The sequence below is a fragment of the Rhynchophorus ferrugineus genome, unplaced genomic scaffold (assembly GCF_030347505.1).
Source record: "Rhynchophorus ferrugineus isolate W39M unplaced genomic scaffold, kcgeb_rfMv2 rfM2, whole genome shotgun sequence".
Lineage (NCBI taxonomy): Eukaryota > Metazoa > Arthropoda > Insecta > Coleoptera > Curculionidae > Rhynchophorus > Rhynchophorus ferrugineus.
In genome coordinates, this window is record NW_027472581.1 from 86,970,553 (window position 1) to 86,985,882 (window position 15,330).

The window sequence follows — 15,330 nt, forward strand, 5'->3', positions numbered from 1 at the left end:
CTATTATATTGAAAAATACATTTTGAACGTTACTATTACACAAGACCAGTATGAGTTTATTAACAATAGCACTATCTCTGTGATAAATCGAATACTTACCAATTGATGGACGAAAAACAGCAGTTGGCATATTGGATCCTTCAGTTTTCAACACGTTCTCAGCTACAGCTTTCGTAAAAACATAGGTATTGGGCCAACCTTGTATTAATCTGGAATAAAATCACTGGTTCAGAAAATAAAACGATACGTTATGGTTCTATATTCTGATGTTATCCAATACTAATATTAGTATGAGTTTAATTACTAGATATATTCATCGTTTCTCCAAGAGAATAGCTTTTCGCAAATACACAAGTATTCATGCGGCGATTTTAAAGCCAATTTGTTTAATTACGTTTGCGTATTCGTTAGTAGATGATTAATACTGTTACGGATTGTTTATATTTATTTCTGTTTGGCACTTACATTACCATTTCAGGCAATTACTATTGTAAATGTTTGTTAAGTATGATAAAATAAACGGAATTATTGCTACAGTGGATTTACGAGTAATTTGATTTAATAGCTTAAAAAATTGAGCTTGTTTTATCAATTAACTGAAAAAATATTACAAATCCAAAGCAGTTATGTTACTTTAATATTAGTCATTCAATTTTAGTAATTTAACTACTATTTTGGTAGCTAACTTCAGTTCTCGTTGTTTATTGATTTTATGCCTTTTACTGACTGAAAATTGTTGTCCTAAGGTGGTAAATTGAATTTTAGAAAGAGGGGAAAGTAGACTGTAATCATATGAGGTGTAGTTATATGATGTTCTATACAGTTTGTTGAGTTTCTGGCAAAAAAAAATGTTTTTAGAAAGTGTCACCGAAGCATAGTGGTGCTAATTTAGCGACAAAAGAAAAAAAAATGAAAAATGTACTGACTATTTCATGAAATAATGTTTCATATCGGCACATTTTTTGGGTACTTTTCTTTTGATACCGAAAATTTAAACGCATTTTACAAAAACTATTTTTTCAATATGGCAATACTATCTTTTAATTTTAATAAGATTTTTATTCAGATCGTCCTTTTTAATATAAAAACATCTGTTCTTATATATTATTTTATGGGACTAAAAATTTTCCTTTTTGTTCGGTGCATCCTTTTGTTTACTCCGAAACATATAAGTTTATAACTTTATCTTAACTAATTGTTTAAATATCACATACTTCTCAAATTAGCTTTTTCAAAATTAATTATTCTTAGGAAATACAGCTTTTTGTTAACGTTGTACAGTAAAAACATAATAGAAAGTGCGTATTTGGTAAGGAATAAATATCAACTTTATCTGTGATAACAGAATTAGGTAGTTTATTCACCAAATAGTTGTACAAATCTAAATGTAATCTGATGACAAAAGATCTCGTCTATATGCTGGATATCACAAAATTACCTGTTAATCTTTTGACTCAAAACAATTGAGTAAGAGAATACTTTTCTTGATTTTTGCATATGGTGTATATTAAATTTTATCATTTCTGTTGTACTTGTTTAGTCTAATAATTAGTATCTAGTCCTCCAAGTTCTATTTAATATATTTTTGTGCATGGAAAACAGTAGTCAAAGATCTAAAGTACAATCACTGCTTGCCAGTTAGTGAATTTACAATTTAAGACATACTTGTTTCTCTTAGTTTATTAATTTATTACCAATATTTTCAATTTTGTAATTTAAATATGTCATTTTGGTTAATGCGTTACAGTTTAATGTGTACTATTAAATTGCGAATTATTCATATTTTACTGCTTGTTATTCACTCAGTTAATATAAAGGAAGTCTCCATCTTCCTTAGCCAATAATAGTTTCCATGTTTTATATGTAAGTACGACAGCAGAGCAAGGGATTAAAAGTAGCAAAAGATATAATAACCCCTAAAAAAACTTTGATATCCGGCAAGAAGAATATTTTTCATGAAACTATAGTAAACCACTAAAGGATTTTTCAACTACCTATATATAACTACTATAATAACTACTATATAAAACCTATTCTTAGTGAAACAATTTGTCAACATTTTGCTCCGAAGTAGCTGATGAGGAAAAGTAGGCTTGGATATTAAAGATACTTCTGATTAGGTTTTTGGACAATGTGGAAGTTCTTAACTATACATCATAGGTAAAAGGATAGTCAAGCTCTGGACTCTTGGTTGTTTGATGAAAATTTCTTGACATTTAAGTAATGCGAGTGAAGAACAACGAACTGCATTGTTTTTCAAAAACCTGTTACAAAGAAATGATAAAGGCAATGAGAAAAAGTGAAAATCTAATTAAATTTTAATCATTTAATATTATAAGTAGAAATAGTAATTTATGTAAAAACTGTTATTTCTATATTTTCTTCTTCTAAGTCTTCTTAAATATTTGGGAACGCTGATTTCGATCTTAATAACTAATTATAACTGATAAGTACGAAGTAATGGAATAGCAAAATTAGTCCCAAAGTGTCTCTACCAAATGGATGTATTAGAGAAAGGTCGTTGTGCAAAGAAAGGGGCGTAATGTTCTAGTTTACGTTTTGAATACCCTCTTGATTTAAGAAATAATTGATAATTCATATTTAATGGGACATAATCACTAGACTTGGCTCTATTCGACGACTATTTAGCTGTGTCAATATAGCACATTTTAGCCGATAGACAGTACAGACGATTCAATGATAGTGTTCTAATGTTAAATGAGAGATACCATAAAAATTATATTTATTTTTCATTCTCCATGATATATTTAGCACAGCAGACAGACGATCGCCTGTTGTAAAAAGGGACCCAGTTAAAGCAAGTGTAGTAAAAATAATACAAGAGAAGTGGTATCTACAGTCATCTAAGTAATAAAGTTAATCAGTTAAGCATTTCTTTCTCTAAAACGGTGTGTGTAGAAAAAGAGAAAAGAATGCAATTCAGACCAAATTCGCCTCTTTCAAATACTTCTTGACAATCCCTCTGTATTGTGTGGTATCTTCCAAACTTGGACTTTGCTATACAGACACATAGCAACTTAACAGGTCAATTGAAAAGTCGCCGGCCTACCATAGTAAAACATATTTTTTGGCAAAATTAGTTTTTTTAATCAACATAATTCCCTTCAAGGGTGATACACTGATTATAGCGACCATCCAACTTTTCGATACCATTTTTGTAGTACGATTTGTCCTTTGCTTCAAAATAGACCTCAGTTTCGTCGATCACCTGTTCATTCGACGAAAATGTCTTCCCAGCGAGCACTCTTTTGAGATCTGAGAACATAAATAGTCGCTGGGGCAAATTCGAAACCCAATTCATGGATTTTTGACACGGTGCATTGCCTTGGTGATGCAGCACTTTCTTTTTCTTCAAATGCGGCCGTCCTTTCGGTGATTTCGTTCTTCAAACGGTCCAATAACGCTAAGAAATAGTCGCTGTTGATGGCCATTCCTTCGTCAAGGTAGTCAATGAAAATTATTCCTTGCACATCCCAAAATAGATACGCCATAACCTTACCAGCCGACTGTTGCGTTTTCCCACGCTTGACTGTCGATTGGACTTCGAAGTGAAATGATGGAGTCATGTTTCATCCATTGTCACATATCGATCTTCAAACACTACTCCGAGTCATCAACTTGTCGTTGTTTTTGGTCAAAACTGAGCTCGCGCGGCACCCACTTTGCACAGAGTTTTCTCAAACCCAAATATTCGTGAATGATATGATGTATACGTTCAGTTGATATCTTTAGGGTGTCTGCTAATTTCATTAAATTACAATTTACGGTCATTCAAAATAATTTTGTGGACTTTTTTAATGTTTCCGTCGGTCTCTTTCGGGCGTCCACTGTGTTCACCGTCTTCGGCGCTCATTTAACCACGTCTAAACTTAGCATACCAATCCTTGATGGTTGATTTTCTTGGGGCAGTGTCCGGAAACTCGGCATCAAGCCAAATTTATGCTTCAACTGTATTTATTCCCTTCAAAAAGTAATATTTTGTCAACACGCGAAATTCCTGTTTATCCATATCCATGCTCAAAATGCTACAATTCACAAACAAATGATCCGACAGCTGTCAAATTTATACAGGCATCTTTTGCGGATTAGGGCTAACTAAAAAACGCATGGATTAAATTCTAGTGGCGCCATCTATGTGTCAGGCCGGGGAGTTTTCATTTAACCTGATACGCAAACTTAAAGTTTTTTAAATGCGATTATTAAGGTAAATTCTCAGACAGATCAAATTCAGAGACGCAGATTGGATATTTTCGTTGAATTAAAATTGAAAGTATTCCTCACATACTTCTGTGACAAAATCGTTTTCTATCCAACAAGCAGGTTTGAAAAATACATGTACTAACATAATAGAAAACGATCTGAAATATAGGGACTGATATTGTTGGCGGCTTGTTGAGAAAAGGACTTTCCCCTCCAACACTGGTTATGGATTGAGTGTGATAATGATGATACCACAGAAAACAAGTAACAATGTTTCCAAAGTTAGGTTAGCTGTTGTTTTTCTTTTTCGGAAACAAATGGGCTGGACAATCTTGTACTGTGAACTACTGTTTTCTCGTATCTCTTATTCGGTATTACCTGGGAGTGATACTCTTTAAGAGAGTTGGATCCATATTTTGAGCCATATTGATCAGGAGTTTATGATCAATAGGAGGATCGTAGAAAGTCTCGTTGATGACCGCGTTATTACAGTTCGAATACGCCGTGGAAACCAGAACCAGCGCCTTCAATTCTCTCGATCCTTTCAGCACAGTCAGCAATTCGGCGGTGCCATTCACGTTGGTCATTACAGCGTCAGCCAGCGCATTGTCCATGTTCAGCGAGGCACCGCAATGGAACACCACGTTTATCTAAAAATAAATCTGCATTAATGTATAATTAGTGAGGCTCGGGAGCAAGCCCGCTATCTTTGGTATTAAGTTTACCTACTGCTTTTCTCGACTAAATGATACTAATGGTCTCCGCCACTATATATTTCAGATTCAGGTCTAATTAATTGTCAGATTAAATGGCTTAACCTTTCCGAAATGGCGGATCCAGTCCGAATAATTTCAATGGGGTGACATTTTTTTTAAAGAACGATCTTAAAATACGATTTAATGTAGCGAATATGTATACGTGAAAGTTATCTGCCGATTAGAATATATATAATTTTAAACCGTTTAATTTTAACAAAGTCTAACTCGTAAGAATATGCTCTTAAGAAAATATTACAATTTAAATTATTTTCAGAGACATAGTCGTAAAAATTAAACTTTAAAGTACTTTTTTCGAGAGTGTTGACGTGATATCTCAAGTTCTATTCAACTGATTTAGTTGAAACATGATGTAGGCTTTTTCCATACATTCTTCTATTGTATCAAAGTAAAAAAGAGCTCTTCGTTGTATCTTTTATTCACGAAGTTTAGCTTATCACAGAATACTAGGAGGGAATTCTATTTAATGTCTCCTGTTCAACGATTTGCATTATTTGTTCTTCATCCAAATTGTGATATTTCTCTTTTTATAGGTATACATTGTTTTAAATATTTGAATGTTCTTGCTTGTTCTATTCAAATATCGTTAGAACGTACAACTGGTGTTTCTGCTATAAGTTCTTTCAAATTTGTATCTATTCATTTTTTGCTCATCTTAATAGGACATATGTTTTAATTGTAAGATCATGATGACCTATTGTTGATAATGACGTCAGTTCATTTATAGCTGCTTCAAAATATAACCTGTTCTGAGTTATGTTTCGTCAGAATGATTACTTTTGATTTTCTGCTATTTTTGCTGGAGAAGAGATATATTTACCTCCAGAGTGGTGACTCTCTGTCTATCTGCTTCTAACTGCTTGTTAGGAGCAAATTGACCGAGAAACTATTTTTTTTACATAGACTAGTCTATTTTATTTCTAATTTTAAATCAAATTTTTACTTGACTCTTTACTACTACTTTACTATTTTACTGTTTATTCCAATTAGAATTGGATACTTCTTTTGAACCTTTGTATTCCTTGTATTGATACTTGATTCTTTTATATTTTCTAATATGTAGGCAATTGGGTCTTGAATAAGTTTAGTTTTTTGGCTTTAATGCTAAATCTCATGCAAATGTATTTTGCCAACATATTCGAGCTGTCAAAAATTATTATTATCTTTAACCGTATATACGAGTGCGAGCCTATCTCTGAATGTATCGTGTTAATTTGCAATAAGACAGCAAGTGTCTTAAAAACACATATCGCAAAGAAGGATTAACATATTTAGAAAAAAATCAATAATGTGACCATATCAAAGCCTATACCTATAGTATATTTTATCATTATGTGTGGGTTTACGGAACATTCTAATAGTTTATTTATTGTTACTATTAGAAAAGATGATATTGTGACCATATTTTTTAGTAATTTGAAAATTCTTTAATGCATTGGTGATTGGTGATTTTTTTGTTATATTTTAGAGTCTTCTTTTTACCAAACAGGATTTACCTGGACTGGATCTACTGGTTAACATGACCGAGTGACTAGTGTAAAAGCGAATTTTATTTCTTTATATTTTCTCGATAGTTTTTTTTTCTAAAATATCGGCAAAGATATGTACCATTCGAGGAAATGTGATACTTAAAATTTAATCTGGTAGTTCGATTTGGGTCGTTTTTTTTAAGATTTGCAGGATAATATAAAGGAACTAGGCGGTATTGACACTTCTTTTAATTGTAGAATTTGTCGCCTTTGCGAATACTTAGCAACAGAAATAATACCATAAATTGCAACACTGTTGATGTTTTTTCGGGAGCTATATTTGCCACTTTTGATATCTAAACACACTCAGGGGACGTTAGAACTTCATAAGAGTTCATTTGTGAAGACGCGATGTTCAGAGTCAATATCTTTTTTGAGTTCATTTTACTGTGTTTTGTGCCGCCCAACCTGAGTTTTATGAACTGGTATGTTTATTCACAGAGTATTTAACTTTTCTCTTTAATAAATAATATGTGCAAATTAAATCTCCATTTATTATAATCTATTTATTATTTCTCATTTATTATTCTACGCTTGTTATTCTCTATTCATTAACCTCTACCTATTTATTTAATAATTTATCGTTATCTATATCGTCGTATATTCTCCATAATCCCATTTTATGATTTCAACTGTAGATATGAATCATATTTCTTTATAAACCAGAAACTAACGACAAGGTTACTGATGTGTATTTAAGATCTCTTGATAACTTATTAAACTTGATATGGATAAACGCTACCGAAAGTGCTTTCTGTTGGCTCTTGGTGGCAGTGTATCTAGCGTGTGGCCTCTGGCTTTTCCCCTTGTACGCATTGTACGTTCATTATAGCTGGAGCTGGAGAAGTGAGTGCGCAATAGCAATTGCATTGCTTGTTTATTTGAGTATTCTGCAATTTATCTCAATATTACCTGATACTAGAAGTGTTTATCGTAATAATCACCGGCCCCTGTTATGTTTCATGTTTATTTTTAGTATCACCCTTGAAATTGAAAATTGGTAGCTCAGATACGTTTTCATTATGCTTTCATCCGACTGTCACCCGACCACCTCGGCATCAGGATCTCGCACTCTTAGAATTTGTTTTATTTACCTTGTCAGTTATTGTATAAGTAGTTGTTATATCATTTATTTTGATCTTTGATTTTATAAATTTAAGATATTAAATTCTTTTATATAGTTTTATTAGTTATACATTTTATTTGACGTCCTGGGTTTAAAATTAAACCTACACTAGTGACCGACTTGAAGAGAGTCCCAGAAGACATCTGGTCTTACCCAGCTTGGTTACTGGCTTGACTGGGATCCTTTTCCTTATTAGATTTTACACTTTTGCCTTTCGGTCCATCAATATTATAAACAACCATACATAAATTTCACAGACCACATATATTATATAAATATTTAACCCACAGATGTTATATTTTTACCAAACTACTAAAAGCAGCGTTTGCAAAAACTTAACAAAATTTACGGTCTCGAGTTATACAGAGGGGGAAAGTTTCAAGTTAAAGTTAATACATTTCAATGTTAATTACAACCCGCGGTTACCAACGTCCGAATTCGCTGTTAAAACCGGCCAAAATTATGTGAGAACATGTTTTTCTTTTTTCTTTACGCTTGGGCTGGAAGTTTCGTATCATTGCCGGGTCCTAAACAAACAAATCTTTATTTAGAGGTCCGGAACAGCATATTTAAAATTTAAATACAAAGGAAAACCGACAATGATTGTATATGAGACCTATTTTAAAAGTTTTGGTCGTAAAAACAGTTTGGATTTACGTCCGGTATTATGTAAGGGCTTTGAGAGGTTACACAAAAAACTATTTTAATGTTTTTAAATGTATTTGGGGGAGAAATGATAGATAGTCTAATTTTAAATTTGAAATTGTACTTGGCCGTTACCATGGTAGTTTGCAGGCAATATCAGTCTCATATATATTTAGACCTCTTTCTGGCCTGACATATAGATAGCGCTACTAGAATTTAATCCATATGTTTTCTAGTTATCCCTAATCCTCCAAAGATGCGTGCATAAATTTCATAGCTGTCGGATCATTAGTTTGTGAACTATGGCATTTGGAGTGAAGCAACTTAAAAAGGAATTTCGCGATAAAATATTGCTTTCTGAAGGAAAAAAATAGAGTTGAAGCAAAGACTTAGCTTGATGCCGAGTTTCCGGACAGTGTCCCAGGAAAATCAACCATTAAGGATTGGTATGCTAAGTTTAGACGTGGTGAAATGGGCACCGAAAGCGGTGAATGTTGTGGACGCCCAAAAGAGGTTGTTACCGACGAAAACAATAAAAAAATCCACAAAATTATTTTGAATCAGCGCAAAATAAAATTAAATGAAACAGCAGACACTCTAAGGATATCAACTGAACGTGTACATCATATCATTCACGAATATTTGGATATAAGAAAGCTCTTTGCAAAGTGGGTGCCGCGCGAACTCACTTTTGACCAAAAACAACGACGAGTTGATGATTCGGAGTAGTGTTTGAAGATGATCAACCGTAATATATCCGAGTTTTTGCGTCGATATGTGCCAATGGATAAAACCTGGCTCCATCATTTCACTCCGAAGTCCAATCGACAGTCACCGAGTGGACTGTACACGATGAACACACTTCAAAGAGTGGGAAAACGCAACAGTCGGTTGGCAAGGTTAAGGCGTCTGTATTTTGGGATGCGCATGGAATAATTTTCATTAACTACCGTGAAAAAGGGAAGGACCATCAACAGCGACTATTATATACAATTATTGGGCCGTTTGAAGGACAAAATCGTCGAAAAACGGCCGCATTTGAAGAAAAAGAAAATGCTGCTTCACCAAGACAATGCACCGTGTGACAAGTCAGTGAAAACGATGGCAAAATTTATGAATTGGGCTTCGAATTGCTTCCTCATCTACCGTATTCTCCAGATCTGGTCTCTACCGACTGTTTCCTGTTCACAGATCTCAAAGGAATGCTCGCTGGAAGGACATTTTCGTCGAATCAAGAGGTGATTGCAGAAACTGAAGCCTATTTTGTAACAAAGGGCAAATCGTACTAAAAAAATGGCATCGAAAAGTTGGAGGGTCGCTATTATCAGTGTATCACCCTTGAAGGGAATTGTTGAATAAAAAATACTAAAAAAATGTGTTTTACTATGGTTGGCCGGGGACTTTTCAATTGATCTCCTATGATCTTGATCTATGTCTTATTATATATCCTTGTCGGTAGATACAACTTTCTTTTCTTGTATTATTCTTTCCAATTACTTAATCTCATGCACTTCTAATTAATTTTATTTTCTAATAAAGGCAATCTGCCAGTTGTCAATACTTTAGTCTTTTCTATATAAAGTGTACTACAATACTTTTCTATATATAATACTAAGAGCCCCAACATCTGCGTTAATAAAGAAGATACAATACATTACCAGTGGATATCAGATCGTTCAAGTAGTTTGTAACGTTACATTGAACGTCATGTTTTTTTAAAAACTTCTTATATAATTACATCTATTAGTATACCAAAAAACAGTGGACATCTTCTTAGAGAACACTGACTTAAATCTCGAATAAATGTGACAAATCATTTCACATTAGCACAGAACTAAAGAATACCTTGGACGACATATTTAGCAATATAGCTGATATATTAAACTATTAATTCCTTTTGGAACCAAGTTTAGGAATATGTTTCAATAAGTTTTATTAATATCAGCTAAACTACACTGAATTAAACATTGATAATAAAGAAAACTTGAACCATTCACAGAATAGTTACCAAAAGGCTGAACATCAAACGATGTCTTGTTTACGAATTTGTTAATGAGTCGAGTGAATCATTTATTGGATAGAGTTGCCATTTGTGAATCTGAAAATAATATTTAGGACTAGGAAATGTAACTATAAGAAATAATAAGTCAATTAAAAATGTTTAGATGTTTGACTTTCTATTGGTACATCGAAATGTTAGATAAAAAAGGTGTTTTGTTAAAGTATAATATAGTGTAAAATTTTATACCATATTTATAGACTACTTGTCGAGATTTTTGAACAAGAATATGCCGAAGCTATAAATATTTGACAAAAATTGTATTTTTAATTGTTAGGACTAATTAATGATAGTATTATATATAGTATACTTAATGGTTGTATTATACTTACATGATTTTTAATAAATTCAATATTTGATTTCGACAACCCCACACACAGTTTGGTCATATTCCCATCCATACCATGAACTTTGCTAAAGAAATGTTTCTCATCCGTGTTAGCAAAGATCTGAAACAATATAGTCTCTTATTTGTTTTAGAGATTCAGCAATATTTACCTCTGATTTCAGTATACTGGCAACACGTTCTTCACAGTCCGTATCATTTTTGCCCCTTACTATTAAGTAAATATTCTTAACTTCTGTGGACCTCAATAACTTTTCGATAATCATTTTTCCAAAGTAACCAGTTCCACCAGTGAGGAGTATGTTTTGGCCTTTGTAAAATTCTTTAATGTGGCTTGTCATATTTATTTACTTCCTGAAAAATTAATGTTATGATAAAGGATTGAAAAATAAATAAAACACGACGCAGTAATCAGTGGATAAGTTATTCTATCATTGTATTTAATGGAATTACGATACACTTGTTCCACTAAAATACACTAAAAGTTCATCTTATTCTTAGCCTTAGCATATACTTAATATTAACATAAATGAATGTATTGATCATTTAATAACTAATTGACAAACTATAATATAAATTTCATAAATATTATATAAATCTTTGAGATTTTTTCTACCTAAAAATAAGATGAAGCATCGGCGAGATATACAGCTCCAGGCATAATGGACATTTTGATAGATGCTTCTCCTGGAAGTATTTTATGGATTTCGAGGTGTCATCGAGCTACAAAGGATTTTAACGACACAGAAGATTGCTATAATGTTAAAATGTTTTGTGCCATTATGACGAAAATCATGCTTTATTACACGATAAGGTAAAACATTAACGAATAATTGTGTCCGAAAAAAATGTTTATATTCATGAAGATGGTAATAAAAGTTTGTTAATTGAAATTATATGGTATTTGATGAAATACAATAGAGCCAGTTTTAAGAATTATATAATAAAGTAGCCTGAAGCACTTGAACTAATGTTCAAAAATATTGCAATATATGATAAAAAATATTAAATTGATGTAAATTAAATAATAGTTGACCTAAAAAAAGTATTACTAGGAATTGCAATTATGGTGAGTTTATATTTAGAATAAAAGCTATATGTTGCAATCAAGAAGTATTACAGTTATATGATAATTACACAAAACTGTCATTATTTTAGTACGTATGATATTTAGTAATAACATACTGTACATAACTTGGATGAAGGTCTGGTTCCATTGAAACAATTATTAAATATAATATATCCATTTGAGGTTAAAATAGAAGTTTCTTTGTTATTAGTATATGAGAAGGAAGACAGTATTTGCCAAAATTTATGAAAGAGCTGAATTTACCGTCATATATGCTGTAATAACAGTTCGATAGCTGACAGTTTAGGGTTAAAAGACAAATATTTACTACATTTACATTATTGTTGAATAAGGTTTTTTAAGGAAAATTGAGGACTGGATCAAATGATGATGATAAATCTACTGAATGTTTAATTGAAGATTGCCGGTAGAACTTAAATATTAATGTACATTGTATCATTGCATTGGGATTTCTTTTTGCGAAAATGAGGGTAAATATTATTGGTGGTATTCGATACAGCGATGTGATAATTAATTTTTTCTGCCTAATTCGATGATATTGATGTGGTTTGAATTTATTGAAAATAGTCTATGGAATCACTCAATTATTTTATGAGATGTTTCCAGGTCAGAGATTTTTGATTTCAATTGAGATTATTCGGAGGCAAAGATTCAACACTGCATAAAAGAAATTTAGCGACATTTATGCAAAATGGTTATTGAAAATTAACAAAAGAACTGTTGATCTGTTCCAAATGTGACTTCCTATGAGTCATTTTTTAATATATATTTTTATGATAAAAATTGCAATTAAAAATAGATTTTTTCCTTTTTATTAGATATTATTCACAAAACGATAATAATTAATAAGTAAAAATAATCAATATTACTAACAAATAATTCAATGTTTTATTTCATTAATATTGCACTAAAAACATTTTGTGTGATATAGAATAATATAGGTCAAAATGTTTGATCAATATTTTTTGTAATTTTTTTTGTGATCAATATTTTTGAACTGTAACTTAATTTTGAAGGAGGAACCGAATATTTTATAATGTTGATGTGAGAATATTTTGTCTTAATAATGTTCATATAATTTTCTTCTATTGTAGCAAGAAGAGTTTATAATATAATAATAATAATAAATACATTTCTGAAAAGAGAGAAGTTTGAGATTTTTAGACCTGTTATTGAATAACACTGTTAAGACAAAACTATAAGATAAAGGAAACTAGTCATACTATGATTAATGTGAACTTAGTTTTTAAAACACTTAATATTAATATTATTACTGATATTTACACGAACTCTTAATACTAAAAATTTATAAATGTTGCAAAATAGTACTTCATGTAAAAGAACTTAAATATCAATATAATGTTAAAAAATGCGTCATTCATAATATTTTGTATTTGTACTTATTATTGTATTGTATTATATTAATACTTATTCATAAATTTAGAATTTTTAACATTAACCTTATAAATGTGTTGTATAATAAGAAGAATGTGTTGCATGTATTTTCATTGTACGGGACGTTATGTACGTATTTATATATATAATATATATATATATATATATATATATATATATTTTTTTTTTTTTTTATTTATATTATTTAAAAATACAAATACCAACAAAAATATTTATAAAATTATTTTATACCAATATATCTATGATTTATTTATACTATTTATATCAAGAACTTTCAAATATAGAAATCATATATGGCTATCTATGATTAATGTATAACGTGTATCATATATCTCAAAAACTGCGAATATATGTATAATCTATTCAAAGTTTTTTTGTACATACGTCATCAAGATGTTCAATATATTGCCTGCCGCAATTTGTAAATTCGTTTTAGAATCAGACAATATATCCTTCTCATTTTATTCTAGTTAAAAAGAGACACGATACTATCTAATTAGTTCAAGCCCGTAAGCAAATGAGTCTGTCAAAGTCGTCCGGTTGTCAGACGTATGCAAAATTTTTATAAGCAATAGTAATTAGAAGTTATAGCTCTAACCTATAAACTATTGTGACTGTATAATTAACTGCAGTGTTTAGATGTACTATAATGTTAAAATAAATTATATTTGATAACATTTTTGCTCAATTATTTTATTTAGATTAGAATTTTGTTTTATGTCAAAGGCTCAGTCTGGCTAAACTCAGACTAAAAACTCAGAGATGATGAGGCAACATTGCGACGTTTCGATGTCACAAATTTAAATGACGTATGTACAAAATAACTTTGAACAGACTGTACTTATTTGTCGGTATGTTATATAAATTGTTCTCATATTGCCTAAGGTTTCAGGTAAAAAGCCAAGGTGATTGTGTAATAACGGAATATTCCTGTGGAAGTGGAAGTGGAACTGATGGAAGTCATAATAAAGGCTCATTAGGGAACCAAATTTGTTTAGCACCTTAGATAAAATAAATTAATACAACTTCTTTAAGCGATATCCAAGTTTTTCTTATACTGGGGGTCTTTAGACCTGCAAATAATATTTTTGGTATCTGCTCGAATACTATGTCGTTTTTCTCGTCTTTCAAATGTTTTATTTATGGTCATTAATTTTTGGACCAATGTTCATTCTTTGGTCCACTGTCTGCCGTGAAAAAGAAACATACAGACAACTTTTAAATCTCGACACAGTATCTAATCATGAGCTGTGTAGTTAATTTTGTTTAAAATTGTATTAAGATGTTTGTAAGTTTGGTGGATATGACCTGAATGAGCAACATGCAATAAAGCAAGCAACAAAGTATTGACACTAAGCAACAATACACATTCTAGATTTATTTCTCATGTTGAAATACAATTGTTGAGGAGTTGAACTTGAAATAAATATTTGACATAAGAAAACAAAACCGAAATAGACCATAAGAAGTAGCAAAAAGGAAATTTAAACTATTATTTATAATTATAATTATAATTAGCATGAACATTTTTATATTTATGATTTTTTAGAGGTTTAGCATATGGGAGTTATTAAATATTTCGAGTTATATTTCAATTTAAATCTCTATTACTCAAAAAATAATTGCCCTAATATTTCGAATAGGAGAATGCAAAAAAAAGAATATCGAACAATTATTTTAGCTAGAATGTTTCTTAAATACATACCAAATAATATACTACAACCCGAAACGCCAACAAAACGGAGCTAAACTAAAAACGACAGCTGGTGATATTGGACGGAAACGTTCTATGATGGAGGTGGTCGATTGTAAAGCACGAAACGAATTGATATTGCTATTATAGATTTAATTAAATATTAAGAAGAGTTGTAGAGGTGGGGTGCAATTTTTATTTCTCGGAATTAGTTCTCTTATCGATCGTTTTGAGCGGTAACTACGTTAACTGTCCTGCTTATAGATTATGGATAAATGAGTATCAACGTCATTAGTTACCAGTTATGCGCATCTAAACATTCTATTTTATTCACAAAGCTTCAAATAAACACTCGAAATTATCACTACTCCTTACAAACAACGTCCTTAGAGCTCTAATACCGCTAATAATTCAATAGACCCTAAGTGG

General features: G+C 31.1%; 1 protein-coding gene across 1 annotated transcript in view; it reads right to left on the reverse strand.

Moving 5' to 3' along the window:
• Positions 1–15,017, reverse strand: part of LOC143190786 (fatty acyl-CoA reductase wat) — a 31,329-nt gene extending 16,312 nt beyond the window's left edge. Inside the window, exons 1-5 of the mRNA XM_076395352.1 lie at positions 14,914–15,017; positions 10,855–11,056; positions 10,689–10,805; positions 4,600–4,871; positions 100–209 (exon numbers count right to left, since the gene is read on the reverse strand). Of these exons, the coding sequence (XP_076251467.1) occupies positions 100–209; positions 4,600–4,871; positions 10,689–10,805; positions 10,855–11,043 (688 nt within the window). The 5' untranslated portion in view covers positions 11,044–11,056; positions 14,914–15,017. The remainder of the gene's footprint in view (positions 1–99; positions 210–4,599; positions 4,872–10,688; positions 10,806–10,854; positions 11,057–14,913) is intronic.
• Between the last annotated feature and the right edge of the window lie 313 nt (positions 15,018–15,330).